The following is a 23,904-nucleotide window of genomic DNA, read 5'->3' as shown; positions in this document are numbered from 1 at the left end:
GTCAGACAACTTTTAATCAGAGTCCAAGCCAAAAACTGGTTAACAATTGGCAACAACAAATGGCTTTCAAATATGATTTATTTTTACAAAATATGTCCGCTAGTTATGCCATGGAAAAGTGCCAAAACTAGTCAAAACTCTCTAACTAAATTGTGGATTACTAAGCACTAGGAGCCCTTCCTATCAGGGCTTCCTTCAGGGGGCCTCTGCATCCAGTTCGTCATCCCATTCCCAGTCGTTGAAGTCATCCTTTAGGAGAAAAGAAAACGAATTAGAGTCTGCGAAGGAATCTTCTTGAACGAAGCATCTCTCCCACACTCACATAATCATCCAGATTGCCCTTCTCCTCGGGCAGGGCTCGGGGGGAGCAGGCCACGTAGGAGACGCCCGTGTTGTGGGCAGAGCACTCGCAGGTCTGACCCTGGATGGGCTTGGCACTCAGAGCCACGCGTTTCGCGAAAATGGTGGCGAACCGCTTGATGGGATACCTTCGTTCCGGCTGCAGCTTGCGGGCACTAAACACCGATCCCTCTGTTTCGAGGGCCAGAGGCGTGCAGATGCCCAGATTGCTCTTGGGGATGTGCACCTGCTTGCGGGTCTCGTTGTCGCCCTCGGGGAAGCGCTTCGAGTAGACGAGGTCGCGGTCCATGCCAAAGAAGTGGCGCAGCTTGCGGCTGCGCTCAAAATCGAACTCTGTGTCGGCCAGGATGTGAAGATTGATCCCCTCCTCCAGCATGTACTGCAGGATGGAGGTGTAGTCGAAGCGCATGTCCTTGGCGGCACACCGGCTGCAGGAGAGCAGGATGAATGTCTTCGATACCCCTGGGCGGAAGTTCAATTTGGCTGCCGCGGAAATGGCCATTAGGATGTCGCTGCTGCTCCCGTTTCCGGTGTTGATGTGGCCAAAGTAATCCGATAGCTGCTCCGGCCTCGCCGTGAACTCGTTGTGCTCGTAGATGATGCTGCGTGCCCGGTCGAAGGGGGCCACTCCACCAAAGGCAACGACAGCATAACTGAACGAGAGACAGGGAGATTTAATGTAGAAGGAGGTGGATTGGAGGAAGGGTTTTCGGGGGACTGTGACTACCCACCGATTGTTGGCCAGCCCGGCGGCCTGCAGCTGCTCCTCGATGCTGCTGACGACAGTCATGATGTTCTTGGACACATTCAGATTGGCATTGCAGTCCTTGGCCTCAACAATGAAGACCACATCGCTGCTTTGAGGGATGTCCACGCCTGTAAGCTCCATGAAAGTGCCCTCGGGCACATACGAGCCATTCGCCAATTGGCAGCTGAGGGAAAACAGAAACAGAGACAGAGTCAAGGAACCACATCGCAAGGACAGGAGATGGAAACACTCACAAGACACACTGCGAGGGCACACGCATGGGCACCTTCAGGGCCGTGCAGGCCTCGATGTAGGCCAGAGCCGCGGCACAGGCTCCCTTCACAGCCGGATGTCCGGTGCGGATGGGCGCCGACTTCATGCCCAGATCCAGGCACATCTCGTAGAAGGGCGTGGGATCCAGGACAGCACTGCAGGTGGACAATATGCCCGTGCGGAAGAAGCTGCTGCATGTCTCGCTCACTTCCTTGGTGATGGCCGGTCTGAGGGACGGCTGCGTCTGGCGGCACTGCTGCAGGCTCCAGGAGTCGGTGAATGATTGCGTCTGAGTCTCATTGGCAATCACACTGTTGGACATGGTGTACTCGTCGTAGGGCTCGTTGTTCAGGGTTCCCAGGAGACCCGCGGTCTTGGCAAAGTACCAGCCGCTGACCTCGAACCAGCAGAGATCAAACTGCACGTTGCAGTGGAGGCTGAACTGCGTGTCCGAGGTGATGGATAGGACATCCAGATCCCGGTGGATGTTCACGGCTCCCAATTTGAGGGGGAGAATGGGTTGGGGATTGCCATTGACAGTTATGTGCTGCGCATAGAGGAGGAAGAGGGTGGTGTAAAATATCTGGTGTAAAAATTATCCCACAGTCACCTACATCTGTTGCCAGATCGATTTCAATCAATTGTCCATTGGCTATGAAGCTCAGCTTTCGCGTGAGGCCCTGAGACTGGGACGATGGCTCCAGCAGTAGAGTGAAATTCCGCTTGAAGAAGTCGTGGGCCAGCAGGTAGCTGCACTGGGGATTCGCGAGTCCATCAAAGTCCAGATTGAGGCCCACATAGCGCTGATCGAAGGTCATGTAGTGCCGTGAATCGATGAGCAACGCGCGAGCTAAAGAACAGAAATGCATTAAGGGAGAGTCTCCCACGGGCAATGTGACTCTAAGAACTCACAGTAGTAGGGGGGCAGCCATGTCTTGGGATCCAAGTGTGCCCGCATGTTGTAGAGCTTCATGACAATCGAGGAATTCGTTTCGGAGAAGAAGCTCTGCACCTTGGAGAGCATCTGGTACTCGGGTATCTCCTCGAACTTGGGCGTCTCGTTGAAGGCGTGCCAGGACATAGGCAGCTTCTGCTCCAGATCGATGATCCCCACCTCGGGGTCGAACACAAACTTGGTCTTGGCTTCGCGGTACATGTCCGCCGTCTCCAAGGCATTCATTGCGTAGTTTCTGAATTTATTCCTCAAGAGGCCGTACACCTGGTGGAGGCGATGCTCCAGCTGCAGCTCATCGGCCACCCAGTCGATCTTGGCCACAATTTCGTTGTACTTTTGCACCATGATCTGCACTTGCTCGATCTTCTCCAGCTCCTTGAGCTCCTGCCAGATCTCGGTCAATACCTCGTTTAGCTCTGCCCCAAAGGGCACCAGCTTAAAGTACTTTTCCTTGACGAAATTCCACGCGAGAGTCGAGTACTTTTTGATGTTGGTGATGGCATCGTTGGCCTTGAAGTCCCTGTAAAGCCGCTCCGCATCCGCCGTGAAGCTGGATACCTTGTTGAAGTACGGCGACTCTGCCAGCTCATTCGTTCGCTTGTAGATAAAGTCAAAGACCTCTTTGCTCAGATCCCACGCTGTCGTTTCGATGAAGCTGATCATCTTGAACATGTGCGGCTCAAAGCGCTTGAGCACATTCTTCCAGTGGTTCTCCGCGAGGGTCCACGACTTGTGCCACAGGTTCTCGATGTACTTAATGAATTTGATGTGCAGCTCCTTTACGAACTTGTCGTACTTCTCAATGCCCTTCTCCATCAGCGTGGATACGTAGCTGAGGCTCTCGCCGTGGAAGAATCTGCTCACGGCCTCCAATAGATTGTTGTATGTAGTTTTGATCGTCTCGATCAGCCACACAATGCTGTTGCGCAGAGCCTTGCCAGAGTCGCCCATCGCCTGCCACAGCTCCGAGAAGATTTTCGGCAGCGACTCGATGTGGTCCCTGATGGCCAGCTCGTCGAGGATCGTCAGCGTAAAGTTCACCACATGCTTGATGTAGAAGTCGTTGGCCTCGTATGACTTGTTCACGAACAGTCTTAGATCGTTCAAGTCCTCCTCCAGGACACTCAGCTGGCCGATGTCCTCAATGAACTCTTTGTTGTACTCCCGGGCCGTGGCCCACACCACGCCCACCGACTCCACCGTCTCCGTGTAGATGGACTTGATCCAGAAGTCAATCCCCTCCGAGAAGGAGCTGTAGACAGAATTCCCCACGCCATGGATCTTCTCCCGCAGTTCCCCGCGGATGGAGGGGCGCCAGTGGAAGCGGCCGGTGATGAGGCGTGAGTGGTTCATCTTCAGGTAGGAGCTGACGTCGATCACTCGGATCTCGTCGTAGTTCCGCCAGATGTCCAGGTAGCCGCTGCGCGTGTCCGGAATGTAGCCGACCATTTGCAGGTTCTGGCTGGCATCCTCCGTCAGGTTAAAGTCCATGCGGGCGAACCGCTCCGCCAGATCCACGTACACATAGCCCGTGTGGTTCGTGTCCGGCGTGTCCCAGATGGTGGCATTCAGCCCGTATACGGGATACTGCCACGTCGGCAGCAGATGCAGCCGCACGGCATGGAACGGCGACTGGCGCTCGTACTCCAGCTCCCGCTTATTGAGATCGAGGAGGGCCAGGAACTTGCCATATCTCGCGGGGAAGATGTCGCGCTTGTAGTGGGCCGTCGACTCCGTTTTGTAGTAGGAGGTGCGTGCCGCCAGAGTGCCATTCAGTTGCACATCCAACTCCGACGCCTGGTGCTGGCCGTAGATCTTGAACGTGTAGTTTGTGTGCCCCAACTGGCTGTACAGATCCCGCAGTTGGGCTCCCAGCACGATCAGCTGTTCGGGCTGCTCCGAGTAGTCGATGGTGAGATGCGTTCGCAGCAGATCCTGCGCTCCGCGGTAGTACGTGGCCCTGCAGTTGATGTCCTTCTGGAGGTAGGGATGGGCCACGGATAGCCCGAATGTCCTGTGGTCGCGATCCCCGCGATGCAGCGGCTCTGCCGTCCAATGCAGATTGCTGCGAATCGTCTTGGGCTGCTGGTAAAGATCCCCGCCGCCCCACTGTAAGGACAGATCCGAGTTGAAGTGGTTGTCCGTGATGTAGTACTGGCCGGAGGTCGTGAGGTTCCTCTTCGGGTAGAAGATGTCCAAAGCGAAGCTCTGGGACTCGTTGCCGACCTGCAAGAGAAAAGGATACATAATTATAGACTCCCCACGAGGAAAAATGAGGGATCCTCCCACATACCCTCGTGAAATTGCCCAACTCCAGATTGTAGCCAATCCAAGCCGTCTCCGACAGCTCCAGTTTCGTGTGCTGCCTGACCACCTCGGGGCTCACTTCCTCGTACTGGGTGTACAGCACCACCGCTCGATTCGGATGAATGGCCACCACCTTGATGTCCTGCCCATTGATCGTGACGCGCGTGTGCAGCTCTCCCGTTAGATTGAAGTTCTTGGCATTCCGCAGCTCGTACGCTTCGATGTGCTTGATGTCCCGCACTCCGGTGGGGTCGCTGGTGTCCCGCGTGTTGACATAGTGGATGCCCAAGGGCTTCACATCGTTCTCCAGGGTGATATCCGTGGTCTCCCGATAGAGGGGGCTCTTCTGCTGCTCGTTCCGCTTGTACTTGCCGTCGAGCACCTGCTGTTCGTTGTAGACGACCTTTACATTGCCCGAATCCGTATTCCGACGCTTTTGCAGGCCGTAGACAATGTCTGCCCGGTGTCGAGTAGTCAGAGGCACCTCCACCTCCACGTTGCCATTGAGATTGTGGTTGCTGTTGTCCGCCGAACTGTTGTAGGTGCTCTGCAGCTTGAAGTAGGCGCTGTCCTGTGGCCAAAAGCAGCGGCAATACCGATAGCTCTTACCACTACACAAAAAAGGAAGAGCATGGAAGAGTGGATTAGAATTGAATTAATTGCATCAGTTAATTGCCATTCATACCTTTTGGTTGTAAATTCAAAGTCTGTTTTGAACCAGGTGACATTCAGGAAGGGTGTCGTGCTGTTGAGGGTTCCATGCATATTCGTGAGGGAATTGAAGGACACATCCAGATCGCTGATGCGGCGACTCGCGGGGTAGTCCAGGGCACACACCAGATTGTGGTACTCCTTGTCCTTCTGGTCGTAGTGTCCGGTCAAAGCGAACGTGTGCTCTTCCTTGAACTTGGGCGTGATGACCTTCGCGTAGAACTCGCGACGGACGCCCTGCTTGTGCAGCAGCTGGAAGTCTCCCTCCACCACAGAGGGGCTCTTTACCGCTCCCCACTGCACGTGTGCCAGCCCCTGCATGTTGTTCGTCTCGTTGCGGTAGGAGAGGCGAGAGAGGAGCTGCTTCTGAGCCTCCAGTGCCTCGTAGGAAGCCTCCAGGAACAGATGCGGATCGACAAACTGCTGGCTGATGACATTCCCCCTGTAGCTGGCGCTGATCTGATGCCGATCCCCCACGGGGAGGGGCAGCTGCGTGAGAATTCCAAACTCAAAGTCATCGACGGAGGCGTAGCGCAGGCTGCCGTTCACGTCCAGGTTCCACTTGGAGTCGACGCTCAGGCGACCGCCCGTCTGCATCTGTTGGAAGCTCTTGCCGGGATTCAGGTACCTGCCGCTGGCATGCACCTTTCGGGGCTGGGCATTCGGCCGCTCTAGGTAGCTCTCTAGCACCAGCTGTAGGTTCTCCGCGAGAATCCACGACCAGAAGCAGCTGCCTCGTCCGACGTAAGGCCCGATCCGGTACTCGCCCACGATCTTCCCTCTGTCCGTGTGGACGCCCACGTCCGAGTGCAGATGCACCGACTCGATGCCCAGCTCCTTCCACGGCGTCTCCAGATTCACGTCTGCCACCAGGGCCCCACGCTCGGAGGAGGGCTTCAGCGTCCCGTAGAAGTTGATGCGTGCTATCTCCGGCTCCGTGCTCTCCACCAGCACCGAGAAGTCCATGCCGTCGTCGCTGACGCTGTACCCGCCCGATATCTGGCACATCTTGCCGTCCTCGATGGCGCTGAACGAGAAGCGGATCTTCTTGGGCCCCGCCTCGTTGATGTTCACCTCGATGACGCCGTCCCTGCCCCCTGCCTTGGGCTGCACGCGCAGCGTGGCATCGATGGGCAGGCCGTCGCCCATTCGCACGGCCCCAGCGATGCCATAGGTGGCCATGTTCCTGTACAGAAAACCAGAGACATCGTAACGCTGGGCGTCGCGCTGGTTCCGCACAATCGTACCGTGCATCGAGATGTTCCTGTAGTTCTTCAGCGGCGTCCACACCTCGATGTTGAAGACATCCTGCTTCTTGTTGGCCCGCGTCCCATACGCCACGCTATGTCCGTCCCTACTCTGGAACTGCAGGTCGAAGCTCAGCTGCGGACTGGACCCCTTGGTGGCCAGCACCGAGGTGGAGGCCTGCTGCAGGGGCAGCATTGTGGTGCGGATCCTGCCATTGGCATTCACGTAGTACTGCGGATCCGTGTGCCAGTCCGTCTCGATCTGCAGCTTATTGACGGTCCCATTGTCGGTGACCTCGAAGCGAATGTCGATGGAGTTGTCCACCGCCGAGAAGTCCTTCTTGAAGTATGCCTCGCAGGCGTAGTGCGGAATGACATCTGTCTCGAGCAGTATCCCCACAGCAGTCTCCAAGAAGCTGTCTTCGTTCTGAAATCAAAAGGAAAAACATTAGAGAGAGATATAGAGGATCGTGTATGGACGCGACAAAATGTTGAAAAAATAATGAAAAAGTAAAAATTGGGAGAAAAGCCAATCCTTGTTGAATAGTAATTGAATAGCCTTTATTCACCACAAAATTGGCAATAAAAAGCTAAAATATGACCTGAAGTTGCGTTGCATAAAACAAAAGTATATGGAAATCTATTTTATAGTTTCTATGGACTTTTCATGATTTTTGGCCTGGTGGACCTTTTGGCGGAACTGCCCATATGTGATACATACCTCCACAGAGGCAGCTAGAGAGAGATGCGTGTGTGCGGTGATTGAAGTGATGTTCCCCTTGTACGCATTGTCGTCCAGTTCCAGGCGTCCGCGTATGTCAATCTCCTGGAGCAGCTCGTAGGGCGTCGTCAGCTTCAGTTGGACATGATGGGCCTTCGGTTTCACATTGTCCTGCACCTTTGTGTAGTTCACTTCGAATCCCAGCTCCTGGATTAGGTTCTGGGCATCGTTAACCCTGAACTTGATGCGTTCGTAGAAGGAATTAAAGTTCAGATCGATGTGGTACTCCACAATGGACTTGACATCCCTCGCAGCGGCGAAAGGAGTCGTCACAGTGAGCAGATTGTGGACATTCAGGTAGTCGGGATAGTGTAGGCGATCCTTGAACTCGAGGCGTCCCTGGGGAAGCTGCACATGTCCCACAATCAGATAAAAGTCAATAATCTCCTGGATATCCACAGTGCCCACAATTGTGGGCCAGGCCAGGGAGTCCACCTCAAAGGATGTGAAGTACGAGAAGTATTCCTCATCCGCATCCGGTTTGTAGTCGGTGTCCGCATTCTGGGGCTTGAAATCCTCGTCGTAGAGCATCTCCAGCTGCATCTTGTGGCTGCCCAGCTGGTTGATCAGCTCCGACTTGGGCTCTCCGCGTATCTTCACGCCCAGCCGGTAGCTGGACAGTTTCCCGTGCAGCTGAAAGACGAAAGTCTCGCGCTTCAGGAGCTGCGCGATGAAGCCGTTCTCCTCGAAGCCAGCGAGGGGGGTGAAGACCAGATACGAGTACTCAAAGTCCGTCAGGTTGTTCATGTGCCAGACGCCCGTAAAGCCCAGCGTGGCGTTGTTCCACATGCCCCGCATGTCCACGCGCTCGTTGTTCACCTGTGCCACAATGGCCGCCTGCTGGAAGCTCTCGATGGGCGTGGCAACACTGAGCTTCACATCGAAGCTGAGGAGACTCTTGATGTCCGCCAAAGCCTCCACTCCCAAGGCAGCTGTGGGGGCACGCACTTCTGCCACCGCGTGGCGTTTCTTCTCGTTCAATCCGAACCGTGCATTGATGGTGCGGAACTTCTCAAGGGGAGTCGTAATGTTGATGGTCAACATGTTGTCGGTGAACTTCTTCACGTAGCCATCCATCGTGAGGGTAAACTCTCGTATGTCAAAGTTCAGGGACGCTGCACCGCTCACCACCCGCTGGTCGTTCAGCGAGAAACTGGCCACGAGGCCTCCCTTCTGGTAGCCCTCGAAGGGACTGACGAGGTGGACCCTCCCCGAGACGTTGTGGTGGTGCTTTGTGCGCGCAATCTCCCAGTTGGAGTTCATGCCGTAGGTGCTGAAGGTCTCGTTCTGGCTGTAGCGTAGGTACAGATCGGTGTCCACCTTCTGCGGGTCCTGCCAGTGGATCACTTTCACGTTGAGTGTGGGTATGTCCTTGATGGTGCTGTTGATGCCAAAGCGAACGTCGAATGAGACCAGTTGATCGGTGATCTCGTAGTCGCTCTTGTAGCCCAGCTCCAACTTCTGATCGTCGGCCCAAAAGAGCGTCGAATTCACGAGGATCAGGTTCTGTAGGTTGTAGATGCCGGCCCGCAAGCTATTGGTGCGCCATCCCTCGAATGGTGTCCTGATCTCCGCGTGCACCCAATTGTGGAGCGTCTGACCCGGCAGGATGCCTGCATCGTACTCGAATTCAATCACCTCGGTGATGGACCACGAGGCATGCGCCTTGCCATAGTATTTGGGTCCCCCCGTAAAAGTGTTGAAGCCGCAGTTGATGGTGCGCTCCGGGTAGGTGACCATTATGTTGCCATCGTAGTGCTTCGTCCCCGGATTGTTGTACTCCACAAGGAGGCCCAGTCTCTGGCTGGGATCCCGATTGGCATCCCACTTCAGCTCCAGGGATAGTTCCTTGCGCTTCTCCACATTCAGTAGACCCACTTTGATGTGTACGTCACGGATCCTAGGCAAAGGATTGATTGGTATATGATCTATAATTTTCTTATCTTGATCCTCCACTTACTTGTCGATGTGCAGTTCCAGTTGGAGGAGTTTCGGCTGCTCCGACAGAAGCTTAGCATTGATCCAGTAGTCCCGCTCCTTGATTTTGAAGCGCACTTCGGCATTGGAGTTGCGATTGTGGGCATTGGCAGCATACTGCACCGTCAATCCGTAGGGATCCTTGCCATACTTTGCCTGCAGATCGTAGAAGATCAGCAGCTGATTCCGCCGGTAGACAACGTTCAAGGAAGTGGTCTCGAACGAGGGACTCTCGACAATCAACTTGAGATGATGCAGAGCCTGGACACGCGAACTGCGATCCTTGTAGTTGCCCTTGAGGGCAATGGAGTGTCCGGTGAACCAAGAGCCATTGATGAAGATCTAAGGAATATAATCTCAAATTAGTGTACGGCTTTGTGGAAGACAAGTGCAACCCTACCATGTACTCCTTGGGGGCTTTTTCGTTGACTTTCAAGCTGGCAGTGCAGGAATTGAACTCTGGGACCGTCACATTCATGTAGGCATCGATGGCAAAGAGGTTTCTCCTTGGTAGATGGACAGAAAACAGGCCAGTGACCTCCTTTTCCTCTGCGTACTTCAATCCCACAATCACATTATGCTCTGTGCCATTTTTACTGCGTTCCTCGTGTCTGGAAGAAAAGATTTAGAAGCTTATCCTGCAGATAGAAGCTACTCTACCTACTTGACCATGATCCTATAATCGATCTTTGATCGTGGCAGCTTCAGTTCGAGGCTCGCTCGTGTGCGCGATCCCTCCCAGATGAGATCCTCCGACTGGGAGCGGGCAAAGATCAGCCGCAGGAGGCTCGTGTAATTGGGATTCGAATAGTCGGGGGCATTGTTGTACGTGATCATGCCTTCCGTGTGGCCCTGGAGGCTCAGCCAAGTGGCATTCGATGCGAAATTTAGCTTCGGATAGGCGGAGGTGCGTAGCTTCATGTTGCCCCTATACTCGGTCTTGGCCCTATCCCCGTTGTTCATCAGACGACCCGAAAAGTTGATTGTTTCGATGGTGTTTGCTTGGAACTAGAGTGGCAATTAAAGTCACTAAAGTGGATGGAAAGAGGGTGGAATGGAGGCATAACATACCCTGTACTTAATGGTCATGTTCGTGGAGGTTGTCACCTCACTCTGGACAATGTTCCCCCGAACGACGGCCTGCAGTTTCTTCGTCTCAAAGGACAAATCCACATCGTTCTGCCGTATTCCGTTCTTCTCGTTGATCTTTATGGAGCCCACGAGACCCGTGATGTTCACCCCATTGATGGCCAGCAGCATCCGTGGCTTGTAGATCCAAGCCGTAAAGTCTTGCTGGCGTCGCAGCTCCATTCCGAGGTCCAGCGATCGATTGCCGTTGGTGTCGAGGTAGAGATCCAGCCGCCGGTAGTCTGGATCCCCGTCATAGCTGCAGCCAGCGGACACGCGGTTCCTGCCGTTGACAAACGCCACCGAAGCATTGAAAGCGTTCGGCACTCTCGTGACATTCGCCACGAGAACGCGTGGCACCTTCGATCCGGGCGTCGTAAATACCAATGAGAAGTTGTCCAGCTCCTGCTGGTCCCACCTGTACTCGAAGACGTACTTCTTGGCACTCAGGTCGGACTTCTTGAGAATCAGGCTGAGATTCAAAGGCCCCGCCAGCAGGAGACTGGGATAGGCGCTCGTGGCGTTGCTCAGATCCGCGACACTGTAGTGGGAACACATCTGCAGGCCCAGGGCACGGTCAAGGACGGGCCAAGTGCAGGTGGAGTTGGAGCTGCGCTTGGGGATGCCCGCCTGAGGCAGCTCCTGGTCACGCTTCATCACCAGCAGCTCCGAGCGGACGCTGAAGATCTCGTTCTTGTCTTGCGGCAGATTAAATGCGAAGGAAACGAGATTGCGGCCCCGCACCTTGAGGGTGGCTTCCAGCTCAGAGTTGGAGTACAAATTGCTCTTCACCTTGATCCCCGACTCGCCCCAGAACATGTCCGTCTGCATAGTGGATATTATATCCACCGAAACGGAGGGCTTGAACCTCCCTTGGACATCAAAGTGCCAGTCAGTGGCTGGCTCCATCTGATCCAAGCTGCCAGAGACGCGCAGGTCCACGGAGGAGGCTCCAAAGGCGTGTATGGCCAGGGGAAGACCCACGGCCAGGGGCACCGTGTAGGAGGCATCGAGGAAGACGCGCGACTTTGTGTAGGTGAACTCCTTGCCAGAGAGCACGCGGTTGGCCTGCTCGAATGGATTGAACTGGGCGGCCAGGGCCATCACCTCCACCATGGACTCGACGTTGTAGTACCGCAGATCGTTGCCAAAGACCCGGAGACCGAACTGGGCCCGCGGGTTGCTGTAGTCGTACTTCAGTTTGTAGCCGAGTTTATCCACATTTCGATCAATTGAGTCTTTCCGGGCGGATGCGGCGGCTCCTGCATCGCGTTTATGCCTCTTGGAGCCCCCACTTAGCGCCTCTTCGTATTCATAGTCCTCGTCGTCCTCCTCCTGTCCGGCTCCCCCTGCAGCGGCTGCCTGCTGTGCCTTCCTCTTGAGCCTTAGGTTGTCCAGACTCAACAGATTCTCTATGGTGTCCTCCTCCTCGGCGCTCTCGTTGCCCAGCCAGCGGTTCAGGAAGGAGAGCTTCTTGCGGAGCAGCTCCCCGTTGAAGGGTCCCTTCGGTCCAAAGGCACCAGCCACCAGCTCCTCCAGACCCTCTGCCCGTGCACTGAACTCGAAGAAGTTAACGGACTGCCCGAACAGATCCGCCGTGAAGTTTACGCTGGCGATGCGCGGCAGGTAGGAATCGGTGCCGAAGATCAGGTTGGCATCGGTGGTGGTGCCGAAGTTGTACTCGTCGAAGAAGAGGCTGTGCTCGTAGTTGCGCGAGAACTTGCGGATATCCAGCTTGAATCTCTCCGACAGCTCGTCGTTGAGCAGCAGGCCCTGGGCCTCGATCCGCACGGGGGAATTCGATTTGGCGAGATTCGTGAGGTGCGACCACACGAAGGAGCCTACCTGGTTGATCTGCTCGTGATCGAGGATTGCCTTGATGCTGCCCACGGAGATGTAGTCCGGACAGCGCATGGCCTGCAGGTAGCTGTAGATGCGCAGCTCCGAGTTGAGAGTGTAATTGGCGTAGCAATCGAGGAAGTAGCCCCGATACTTCAAGCAGTCCACGCGCCTGAAGGCGAGTATCGCCTGCAGTCGGATGTCCACGGGCACCGCATCGTCACGGATGATGTCTTGGATCTGTTCCGCAAAGGCCGCAGAGATGACGCCAATATTCCCGAGGCCCTTGAGCAGCACCACCAGTCGCTCGCGATGCTTCCGCTCTCCTTTATACATTTGGAATCTGCTCAGGAACTCCGTCTCCAGGAGATTAATGATCTGCTGCACGCGCAGGCTCTCCTCGCAGGCCTCGTGGTGCTTGCAGTAGCTGTGCACCACCGCAGTGGCACCCAGAGTGTACTCCGGATCCAGTCTTTGCTTCGCGTACTCCAGAATCGTGTAGAACGTCTCGAGGGTCTGCTCGTCAGGGCGCGTGATGAACGACAGCGATGTCATCCAGCTGTGGGCCATCTGCTTGGGCAGTTTATCGCCCACAATCTGGTCACGCATCACCTGGTATGAGGCGGTGCTTCCAATATACGGGAGGGATTCCAGAACGTGGTTCCGCCCCTGATCGCAAGTGCCGGCCGAACGCTGCAGCAGAATGGAGAGCGTTTTGTAGTCGAGACTCTTGCAGGTGTGCAGGAAGCTCGTGAAGATGTCAATGAACTCGCGCTGGATGTTGGGGAAGCCCACGGCGCACATCTCCACCAGCTGCTCGCGGGCGGCCTTGATTTCGTCGTGACTGGGCTTCACCGCAGGCGTGTGATCAAACACCAGAGTGGCACGGCGCTCCACGAACTCGGGATCTGTTTAGGCGAGAGATTAGCCATGATTCAGTGAGGTTTAATCGATCACTTACTTTGCTCCAGGAACTCCCCGGCGCTGTAGCTATCCTCCTCCTTCAGCAGCAGTCGGCTGCGGCTGGTGGTCAGTGCTCCCGAGCTGGCATTGGAGAATGGCACCAGGAGATGTGTCTCCAGGCAGCTGATCTCGCGGTACATCCTCTGATCGACAGTCAGCTGGAACACAAAAAAAGAGAGCCCAATGAATTCCAGCATCAACGTAGGCTGCGATACCACTTTTTTACATTGGCAATGCATGGTGCTTCATCAATAAAAGTTCAACTGAGCATTATTGGCTTAAATATCCACCTCTAATATGGTAGAAAATCAGGACAGACATTTTTATGCCTAAATTTCAATTTTTGCCTGAGATGAATTTTAGATTTATCGTTAATCGATATCAAACGTGGTCGTATATGAAAAAGTTGTAGGAATGTTTAACTCATAAAACTCCAAACTTTTGTATGCAGCTGACCATTTGGTCCTAGTACGACTAGAAGTGACCTAGGCCACAAAAATAAATAGCACCCCTCGTATACTACACTCACATTGCAATAGCTGTGGGAATTCAGAATGGGCCAAATGGTTTTGTCATCGCGGAAGGTGTAGGGCGTCGTCTGGAGCACCGAATGCGTGGCATAGCGTTGCCGGCAGCTGGCAATGTCCTTGGTCTTGCGTATCGTCACGTAGACATTGTCCGTGGCCTCGAGGGCGTACTGCACCGTGCATTCGCCGGACACATCTGTCTCTGTAGTGTTGAAGTCGACGTCGAAGCGCATCATCGTGTTCTGGAAAGCCGAGAGTATGCCCTTCTTGATGTTGAGGACCCAGGGGGTCTCCAGCTCCTGGGGACACACCTCACCGATGAGGCCGTCGTGGAAGGCGAAGCGCAGCAGATTCTTGCTCAGATCGATGGCCAGGCTGGTGCTCTGGGGATGCATGTTGTCAAAGTCCCCGGTCTGCTGATCGTCCACGTGCTCGGCGCTAGCCAGGCTGTCGTAGTAGTCGTAGGACGTCTCCTTTGGCTTCTCGGGCTCGCTCTCCACATCCTCCAGCCGGTCGTAGAGCCTGGCATCGTTGATGCGCAGATAACCCTCGCAGGGCTTCGGGAAGAATATGTCCAAGTTGGCCTTTAGCACCAGATCCGAGCTGTTGTCCCCCGATCCGGCGAACTCTGTGCGCAGCGACACCGTGTAATCGTATTTGTAGAGCTTCTCGCCGTAGCTGAACTTGGGGTTTTCGATCTCGCACTGTGGTCGGCCGCAGATGCGGGGATCCTTCAGGGGATCTAGTAAAAAGATTGATTTAGGATTTTTCGATGAAGGATATCCCCTTTTACTTACTCTTTCTCGCTGCCTGGCAGTGTGCGGCAATGAGCAGCAGCAGCCCTAGGCCAGCCGCCAGTCTATACAGTGCGCCCATGTCTGGGGCTCCTCCTTGGCGATCGAACGCTTCTCTGGCCGATGGGATTCACACTCTCCTGCAACGAAACGAAAGGCAACAGTTCATTAGGGGCGGTCTTTAGTTAAATATAATTTGGCATTAGATCAGACGAAGGCCTCAACGACGGCCGTAACTCGATTAAAGACATTTCCCATTATCCATTCGTTTCATTCCCGTTTGACAAGCTGACACCAGCAGAAACTATAGATGAAGAAGCAGCAGGAGAATGGCGTTACTTCTGTAATATTTGCAAAATGATTTCTCGCTCAAGTGGGTTTTAGGTTTTGTGCATTTGTCAGAAGTGTGTGCGGGTCGGGGTGCGCCATTGCTGTGGTGTGGTGTGGTTTATACTGATGTTTTCCTTTGAAGCCATCCAGAAAGTGGAGGAGTCATCCGTCCATTATTATAACACATCCCCTGGCCCCATCGCTCCATCGCTTTCTGAAAGCCAAATGCAAAGCCAAAGCAAATCAATTGAATTTCCACTTGATTCCACATAAAAAACACACAAAACCAGGGACCATGGACCAGGCACCCAAGAAGAAGCCAGAGAACAACGCACTCGGTCGGTCCCTCCCTCCCATCCTCCTCCATCATTAATTCCAGCAATAAAGTGGGTGAAGAGGCGTGGCTTCGACAGCTCGATTGATGCCAACTGTTGTTTGCATTTGCATTTGATTTTAGAGCAACTATCGAGGGGGCAGGGGGAGCACAGCACAAAAAGCCAAAAGAAAAGTGTACGTTTTTTTTCTGGCTTTCTGCATTCCCTGCACTTTGCAGTCGCATATCCATCCCAGTCCTCCCAATGCTCCTGCTTCCTTACTGGCGCTTCCTACTGCGGTTTGGGCCTGAGGTCTGATTGCGGTTCGGGGTGTTTGCTGACAATGATTGCTGCAAGAAACAGTGAGAGCACTTAACACTTTTTTGCCCTTCGACCCACGCCGCACGCCCTGCGTAGGGCATCGGTACATCCATTCGTCCATTTCCATCCATCGACGCCGCTGCCGCCTCTGCCTGGGTTCCCTTCGGTGCTCCCTTATGCTGGCTGTCGGAATACTTGTGTGTGGCTGTCACAGATTGAATTGCGTTCGTTCGCTGCTGCCAGGGTAAATAATGACTGCAAATCACGCAGCTGGCGCCAATCTGGACAAATTGCACTTTCTATATGTTTTATCGCTTAGATTTGCCATTTTTTTTTTTTGCTGCAACAGAAGGCGTCCACGTGGATGAAAGAACCAAGAACCAAATAAAGGGGAACTGTAGTGGAACTAGAAATGAACTGGATATCGGAATCATTTCTTTGTTCCAAGAAAGCTGCAGAAGAACTAGTTCCAGGAAACCGATCTATCGATCTTGTTTGTTTTGCTAATTAATTCGCCGGTGTTTTGCGTTTTTATACTTATTGCTGGCGTCGGGAGTTAAAATATTCGCAAGTACATGTGCAGCCAAGATCAGTGGAATGGTTTAACAAAATTAACCGGTAGAAATCAGTGCGCCTCAACCCCGATGCCGGCGGACTAAACTTTACCCTCAACAAGCACGCACGCTTGCTGCGCTTGGTCGAATGTGGAAATAATTACGATATTATGTTTAACCAAGACCGTTGTTAAAATTAGAGGCTAAGCCGCTTCGCCCTAATTTTACCAAGATTGCAAAGTGCACCGCATGCTAACACAGCCACAGTGGAGTCGAAAAACTGCTGCAACCTACTATCTGTGGGCAGAGAATGCTACTCCATTATCTTCTTGTCTGCGGCAGCGACCCGAGATGCCATGCAGGTCATCCCACTGCTGGTGCTTCTGATTCTGCCGCTGCTGGCGTCGCTGCCGCAGCGGACAAAGCCGATAAGCGGCTTAAATCCCGCTTGCGCCTGGACAAAAATGGACGTGGAATAGAGACAGGGTATGCATAGAATGGATATAATTTGGCAATATTTGGAGGAATAATAATAATGGAAATAGAAGTGGTTTAGGGATTGGCGTTCGGCTGGGGGATGCTCTTCTCTTTGATGTTGATGATTCCCGATGATGCACTTTCGGTTAAGCCTTTGAGCTGCTATTCGCATCCAAATAAAAACAAAGCCGAAAATACTAGAAAAAACCAGAACAGCCCCAGTGCCCATAAATTCAGACATCCCTCCCTCCCCCACCACTTATGTATTTACACCCCTTCCCAGTTTGCCATTGGCATAACGGAACAAACAAAACTTACGGTTACTTGGCCAAAGCCAGAAAACTACGTCGCCATTTGTTTTCATATTTCTCATGCACTCCTCTCCCCCTCCCATTCTGCACTCCCACATGTTCACATGCTCCATCTCTCTCACACTCCCAGTCGAAAGCAAACATTTTTGTAAAAATGCAATTTTCAAGCAAAGGTGAAGTTGCAGTTGAGTTTCGTTGGTGTCGGGCTGGGGAAGGGGGTAGGTGGAAAGGAGAGAGCGGGGGAGAGCGCGTAAAGAACTTTAGCAGATTGTTAGCGAGAGAGAGAGAAAGTGTGTGTGTGTAAGAACAGCTAAAAAAGTCGATTGCCTGCAAAGCGACGACTGGGGAATACTCTATACATGCGAAGTGGATGTGTGAAAAAGTGAAAAATTCATAGAAATCGAAATGTGAGCTCCAATTATGGCTTAAAAATATTTTCTGAACGAATACAATTTTATCAATTTTCAAGGGGAACATTCTCACTATTAGTGATTTTATCAGGCAGAAAGGATGGGCAAGGCGGATGCAAATTGATTGTGAATCTGATATTCCTTGCTCCCTTCTGACACTTGCCCTCCGTCCGTCCGTTCGTGATCTGCTCCTCCCAGCCCCACATTCCGCTCAACAAAAACTAATAAAAAGCGTAGAAATTTTCACTAACATAAATTCCAACGTAAATGCAATTACGTTTGTTGCAACAACTTGTTAGTGGAGGGTGGAGCGTGGCGGGGCGGATGAGTTTCACCTTCCTGGATGGGGTCATGCGTGCCGCACATCCGCACAGCCCCCATACATATGTTCCACATGAATTGCGAGGCGGAAACACTTCCCAACGTCAACGTCGTCGTCTCGTCCTTTGGTACTTCGCTGCATGGCATGCAAATCTAATAACAAAGTACGCAAAGAAGTTTCATATGCAACGAAGGGGGACGAAACATCATCTGTGAAGGAGCTGGAGATGGAGTCTGGGTCCAGGAGCTGAAAGAATAGAGCTGGAGCACATCCTCTGCGAGGACGATTGCATTTCGTTTATTCGATCATTTTTGAAGAGTGCGTTTCGTCCTGCTGCACGCTGCAGGAACAGCCCCATCATCAGTCGGACTGGAATGGAAAGCGCTGACAACGAAAGGGAAGAAGGAAGCACGCACACACGAAGTCATTGCATAAAGGGAAAGCAGTTTGTTCCAGCATCCTTTTCGAGGAAGGAGCAGGGCTCCTGCTGCCAGGGGCAACTGGAAAATGGGAGCGCAAGCGGCAATAAGCTCCTCCGCCTGCGACTTCTATTAGTTTTTCAACGGGAATATTCCTTCTTTCGTTTTTTATTATTTATTTTTGGAGCTGCTGCCATTCTGCATTTCATCCTCCTCGCATCCTGGCATCCTGGCAGCAGGCGCGTGTTCTACGGATAGGCTCCTCCTTGTTATTGTTGGCTTTGTTCCCATTTTGTGTTTTTGCACCCCCAATGCACGGATGGGCCCCCTAATGGCCTCCGCGAGCCAAATGGGGCAGCATGTTTGTCCATTGCCTGGGTCCTGCGTCCTGCTCCTCCTCTACATACTTCTCCTCCTCCTACATCTTCTGGATCGACGTGCATGCAATATGCAATGCATTTTTTCCCCATGTTCAATAAAGACAAAGGTGAAACGAGAGAGGGGCCAAACAGGCGGGAAACACAGGTGAAAATCGTCCGTGTGTTGGGTGAGAAATTTGAAAATTGAAAATTATGTGTATCACTTGAAAAATGGCTAATAAACGAGATTAAAATGGGACTAAGGCTAGAGAGGCGGCCTCTCTGTGATTTTTCAGCTGTAAAGTGAGCGGAAAACAGAAAGAAAAGTGTCGAAAAGTGGGGGGAAAGGATAAACGATGGAAAGAAGAGGGGAGGAAATTGCCTGGGAAACTGCTATAAATGGAATCTAGAGGAAGGACTGAAGGAAATGGGTGAAATTGTTTTTAGTACTGAAATCTAGGATGATTAAAGAGCTTGAGGAGACTAAAGAGTTCTACTCGTATGATCCACTTGGAAGAGACATACGATTAGCTCTTGCTTAGAGAAGTGGGCCAACCACCTCCCGATACCCCTCCCAACTGCAACCACAATTCCTGTAGGACCCCCGTGATTCCCTTTTGCAAAGTGCTCCTCAAATCAATACACATACGCACCGTTGTGCTGCAACTGGCAGCAGGAGTCGTCGCTCCATCGCTCGCTTTTCCAGTAAGCAGCAGCCAGCAACCAGCCAGACATTTGCATAATTTGGCAATGCTCTCACTTAGATTTTGATGCCAGTTCTTGCCACTGCCCCATGCAGCAAGAACTATTATGCAAATTTGCATTTAAGCATTGGAACAAAAAATATCCCCTGTGCCATTTGGAAGGAAAAGACTTGCAGTCAACTGCAGGAGCAAGAGCAGCAGGAAGGGGGGTGCAGGCAGGCGGACCATTGCCTGGTCTCTCGGATCTCGGATGAAGGTGTTGCCCAAGCAATCGCCCTGCCCTGTAAATAGTGTGCCAGCTCCTGCGTCTTTCTTCCGCTGCCTCTATGCCACCCCAGGCGGAAAGCAGAGGGAGGGAGGGACTGCTTGGCAGCAGTTTGTCTGGCTGTCTGCTGCTGCGTCTTTTCTCCCGACACTTTGTTGGTTTTATGTGGCTTAAATCGTAGTCATTTCTACAGACGCCCCCATTCCTGTTCCCCATTTGGCTGCTCCTTTTTATCCCTGTTTTCCTGCTGTTTTTCCTGCTGTTGTGGTGGCTCCTGTCGTTAGGCGGCTACTTAGTTCTTAGTCGCAGTCGTCGCCGCACTTTTGGTTCGTTTAATTTTTATGGCTTTGTAATTAAAAATATTATGAGGCCAGGAGACCAGAGACCAGGAAGAGGCAGGTGGGCAGAGGGAAGGGAAAGGGGAAGGAAAGGGCAAAGGAAACTACTCGTAGCGGCTGGCTCCTGGCTGCCATCTGTTAAGCCTCCCTTTTTAACGGGGTTTCCAGGACTTGTTGTCCAACTTGTTCTTATGTGTGGGGCTGGCTCTAATTGAAAGGCGGGGAAGAGAAATGCTGCTGCTGCACGTGTTGCTGTGCCCCACTTAGGAAAGAGATTTTCATAAACGGAAAGGGTGGGGGGATTTATGTGGTTCATCCATAATGAAGCCTTAAATAAGTATTTGGACTCTCGTTTCTAACCAGATTATTTCTACTCTTTTGCAGGAGAGATCCGCCTTCCCTGGCCACGCTCTACAAACGTAATCCCCGGCGCTTTGTCATGTGTCTGGAGGCCACTCCGACGACGAACGAGAAGCGTAGCATATGCAGCATGCACCTTAAGGAGGAACAGACGTGTCTCCTGCTGCCCTTATGGCTGCACCTTCTGGGGTTAAGGCAGATTGATGGGCATGACGACAGGAAACCATGTCGCCACATGCCACATGCCCCCATGCCGGAGGCTGACATTTTTGGGGCTCAGTGCGGGTTAAGTGCGTGCTGGCCAACAAGTGCTGGACACTCTGGCGGACAGATCACTTGAGGAAATTAAAGGAAAACCCAGCTACAGAGGAGTGCCGCTCCTGCACTCCTCTCTGACACTCGACAGTCGACAGTCGCGTGTGTGAGAGACAAGAGAAGGAGAGCGGGGAGAGTGTCCTCCAAAAAGGAGATGAGTAATCCCCACCTTTAGGATGTATGTGTGTCCTTTGACTGTCCGTCAGTTCTATCTCACTTTGTGTGTCTCTTTCGCGTTCGCGAGTGAAACTAAAATCCAAAAACCGACAAAAGTCATAAGGAAAGAAAAACAGAATATGTGCCAACAGATTGGAAATGTAAAATGCATTGGAAATGTATGAAAATCGCTGTTAGTATTTGGGGTAAGTTCTGTTTAGAGTCACTCTTTTTATATATTTGACATAAACATTGGAGAGAATTTCAGAAATATTTATAACTAACTCACATTTAACCCATAAAAAACACCTCAAAAAAAGTTAATTCGAGCAATCTCGAATAATCTTCGAATAATCCACGAGTATTGCAATTGGAAATCGTTCATCAGATGGAACATTCGTATATGTATCAGTCGTTTCTTGGATCCTACTCTTAGTCGTATTAAGACTTTACATATACGTATTCTGATTCGGATTCGGATTACTATTCCTTCTCTGTGGGGTTGGGTCTCTAAAAACTAGAATATATACATATAATGGGGGGAAAAGTGATCTCATGCTTCACTTAGCTGCGGAAATTGAGGATTATCATCAAGTATCAAGATCCTCAGATCTGCCATTCGATCAACTTTGTAGCTGATTCCAATGCAAGATCGAAGGAAGAGGAGTCGCTTATCAACAGCATTCCATATTTCACACGTTTCTGTTATTATTATAAACTATCTGTTAGAGTAGATCGGTCGGAGGAGAGTGTATTCGTAATTCCAAAGAGAAAGAGGCATCGATCTGTCTCCAGAGAGTATTACTCTCTCCCGATCTCCCATCCGTCGCTTATCAATTGACACACACTTTATTTATTTATAAAAACTGCTGCTGGCTGTATTGTATGCTGTATCATCATTTGAATGAATATTTTTATTGAACTCTTGAACCGATCGGATCGCCTTATCGCCCGCCACTGATTCCGATTTCGAATCCACGAATGTACGGATTTACGGATCCACGAAACACGTATGAGGTTCAGGGTTCATTAATCGTCGGACATGTGGCTTTACACTAGTTTGAGGTTATTTTCCATATATTTGCATATTTCCTCCACTTTTCACACATTTTCCATGGCGTTTGAGCAGGTTTTTTAGTTTTAGCAAAGTTCTGCATTTTCCGCAAACATTTCTCACATTTGAATGCACTTTGGAGCCCAAAAAACAGAGACACACATTAATGAGTTGCAAGTTCACTTCCGGTACGTTAAGCACACACACCCACAGGGAGTGGCACAAAGGGCAAGGGGAAACAGTGGATTGTGGAATGCGTCGGCGCAACAGGATAGAAAAACCGAATAGAAAACGAGTCGAGTGTATCCTTACATCCGTTTCAAACGAGTAGGCGCCAAAAACCCTTTTTCCGAATTCGGATTCCGATTTCCGTTTGCCCCTGGAAGTCGTTAAAACTCTCGAGGATGCGTCCGTTGCCCACAAAGCGGCAAACACGAATGAGTAGGAATCTGCTGCTATTTCTGCTGCTGCCGCTACTGATGCTGCCACTGGTAGCTCTGCTGCTGCTCGTTCGTTTATTTCATTCGTTTCCCAGGCTCGGCTGCTGCTGCTCAAAGCCGACTATCGACACAGCACACACACAGATACGCCACACAGACAGCCCTCCCGGTGGGTGGAGGGGCAGAGGCAGGGACAGCAGATAGCAGATAGCTGGCTCTAGCTGCTGTGTGTGTCTCTTTTTGTGTCCCGAACCGAACATCTTCTCGGCTTACAAAATGCGTAGTGAATGAATCTCTGAATTGGAATCTGAAGCTATGGCTATGGCCTGTCGCCGTTGCTGGACCTCGGAAGCTGATGTCCGATGTCCAATGTCGATGTCGTTGGCTGGGGCATGAATGAAATTGTCGCGCCGCGTATATCTCACACGCATCGCATGCCGACACAATCAGAGTTGACCACTGCTTTCTCCCTCCCCTTCTAATGGGTTTTAGTTCTGTCCCTCCGTCTGTCTCTCAGCTTGTGTTATCAATGCGTGGGACAGGACTCGCACTGGGGGGCATCTACACATTCATATGGGGATTCACCACATATTTCAAAAGATTTCCCTGGCAGGACCGTAGAGAAGTATCCAATATTTATAGGGTATTCTTTGCTTCGCTTCTTTTGGGGTGCGACCACTACGAGTATTTCCCATATTGTTTTGATTTGATTTCGATTTCATGCTGTCCTCCGTCTGTCGTTGTCGCTGTCGTTGCTGCTGCTGCTACTGGTGCTGTTTCCACATAGTACTGATGTTTTCCTTATCAGTGTAGTGTGTGGTGTGTGGACTTTATATTTTATATTCTACTCTGTGTCTTGTCTTGCCTCTGACACCACCTCCCATTTTGCTGCTCCCCCGCTGCGTTTCATGTATTTATTTTATAGTAAAATCAACAACCGAAATGTCTAATGCCGAAATCCAACAGGGAAGGAAAAGAGATTGGCCCTTCTATGGGAGGGTGAGGAGGGCTGTGGATTGTTTGATTGATTGCAACGAGAGATTGTGGGAGGAAGCGATACAGAGGCAGAAAGCCAGAGATACTTAGTGGAAGATCAGTTGCAGTAGAGCCATAAATAGATAGTGAATTTCCATGGCTGGAAATTTCTCTGATAAGATTTCCATTCTCTCTCTGAAATGGGGATTCTTTGATCCTTTGATTCCACAGATTGTTCTCCTTTCGAATGAATGGAAATGCTTGTCCCCCATCCTCGAGCCAAATGATGTTTTCCCAGGAAAGAGGCAACCTTTTGGAGGGTGCCTACAAAAACAAGAGGCGACCTTTTGTGGCAGCTGTGGTTCCTGTTGTTCCTTGGGTCGCGCCTTCTGCTGTTGCTGCTGCTGCTGAATTTGCGGTTCGTTTTCTTATTATTTGTTGTTTGGCTCCCCGAAAAAGTATGCCAGGAATTTAATTTTCCAATGAAATAAAATGAAATAAAAAATATTATGAGACTTCCCTTCCTTTGTTACGGAGGGTGGTGCGTGGGAATCAAAAACAATATTAATGCAAAATTGTTGTCCAAATTTTTCTCTCCCACACCCTCTCCGTCTCAGGTACATTGCACTCTAACATCTCTCTTGATGGAACTTTTGAACCATTTATCGTTTATTTTTGTATGCAAATTGAGAGTTTTTGAGGGGGGAGGGAGGGAATCCCATGAATGGGTGTCTTGGGAGTTGGTGGAAGTACAGTGCTCCTTCTGCCAGGTGTCGAAGCAGAGGAGTATCTGTATCTGTATCTGTAGCTGTAACTTTGCTGTATCTGTTCGCCATGGGAGTCGGAGTCGCATTCGCATTCGCATTCCTG

At 51.6% G+C, this 23,904-nt stretch overlaps 1 protein-coding gene across 1 annotated transcript; it reads right to left on the bottom strand.

Moving 5' to 3' along the window:
- Positions 1 to 60: 60 nt before the first annotated feature.
- On the bottom strand, positions 61 to 22,060 carry LOC111080722. The gene is made up of 17 exons (XM_022376514.2): positions 21,932 to 22,060; positions 14,614 to 14,750; positions 13,819 to 14,558; positions 13,288 to 13,447; positions 10,431 to 13,234; positions 10,024 to 10,367; positions 9,760 to 9,970; positions 9,343 to 9,701; positions 7,323 to 9,282; positions 5,329 to 7,028; positions 4,630 to 5,254; positions 2,294 to 4,562; positions 1,996 to 2,231; positions 1,363 to 1,928; positions 1,092 to 1,292; positions 323 to 1,013; positions 61 to 249 (listed from the first exon to the last, which is right to left on the bottom strand). The coding sequence occupies exons 2-17, from the start codon at positions 14,690 to 14,692 to the stop codon at positions 196 to 198; spliced, it is 12,999 nt and encodes a 4,332-aa protein (XP_022232206.2). The 5' UTR covers positions 14,693 to 14,750; positions 21,932 to 22,060; the 3' UTR covers positions 61 to 195.
- Positions 22,061 to 23,904: the final 1,844 nt, after the last annotated feature.

This window comes from Drosophila obscura, unplaced genomic scaffold (genome assembly GCF_018151105.1).
Source record: "Drosophila obscura isolate BZ-5 IFL unplaced genomic scaffold, ASM1815110v1 contig_179, whole genome shotgun sequence".
Classification (NCBI taxonomy): domain Eukaryota; kingdom Metazoa; phylum Arthropoda; class Insecta; order Diptera; family Drosophilidae; genus Drosophila; species Drosophila obscura.
The sequence above is the reverse complement of the archived record's forward strand: the minus strand, read 5'-3'. Positions and strand labels throughout refer to the sequence as shown.

Bases quoted from the DNA above. Each gene is read 5' to 3' on its own strand.
- LOC111080722 (XM_022376514.2), bottom strand. From the start codon at position 14,692: ATGGGCGCACTGTATAGACTGGCGGCTGGCCTAGGGCTGCTGCTGCTC. The intron at 9,702-9,759 runs GTAGGGTTGCAC...TATATTCCTTAG, and splicing joins AAGCCCCCAAGGAGTACATG to ATCTTCATCAATGGCTCTTG. The intron at 7,029-7,322 runs GTATGTATCACA...TTTTGATTTCAG, and splicing joins CTCTAGCTGCCTCTGTGGAG to AACGAAGACAGCTTCTTGGA.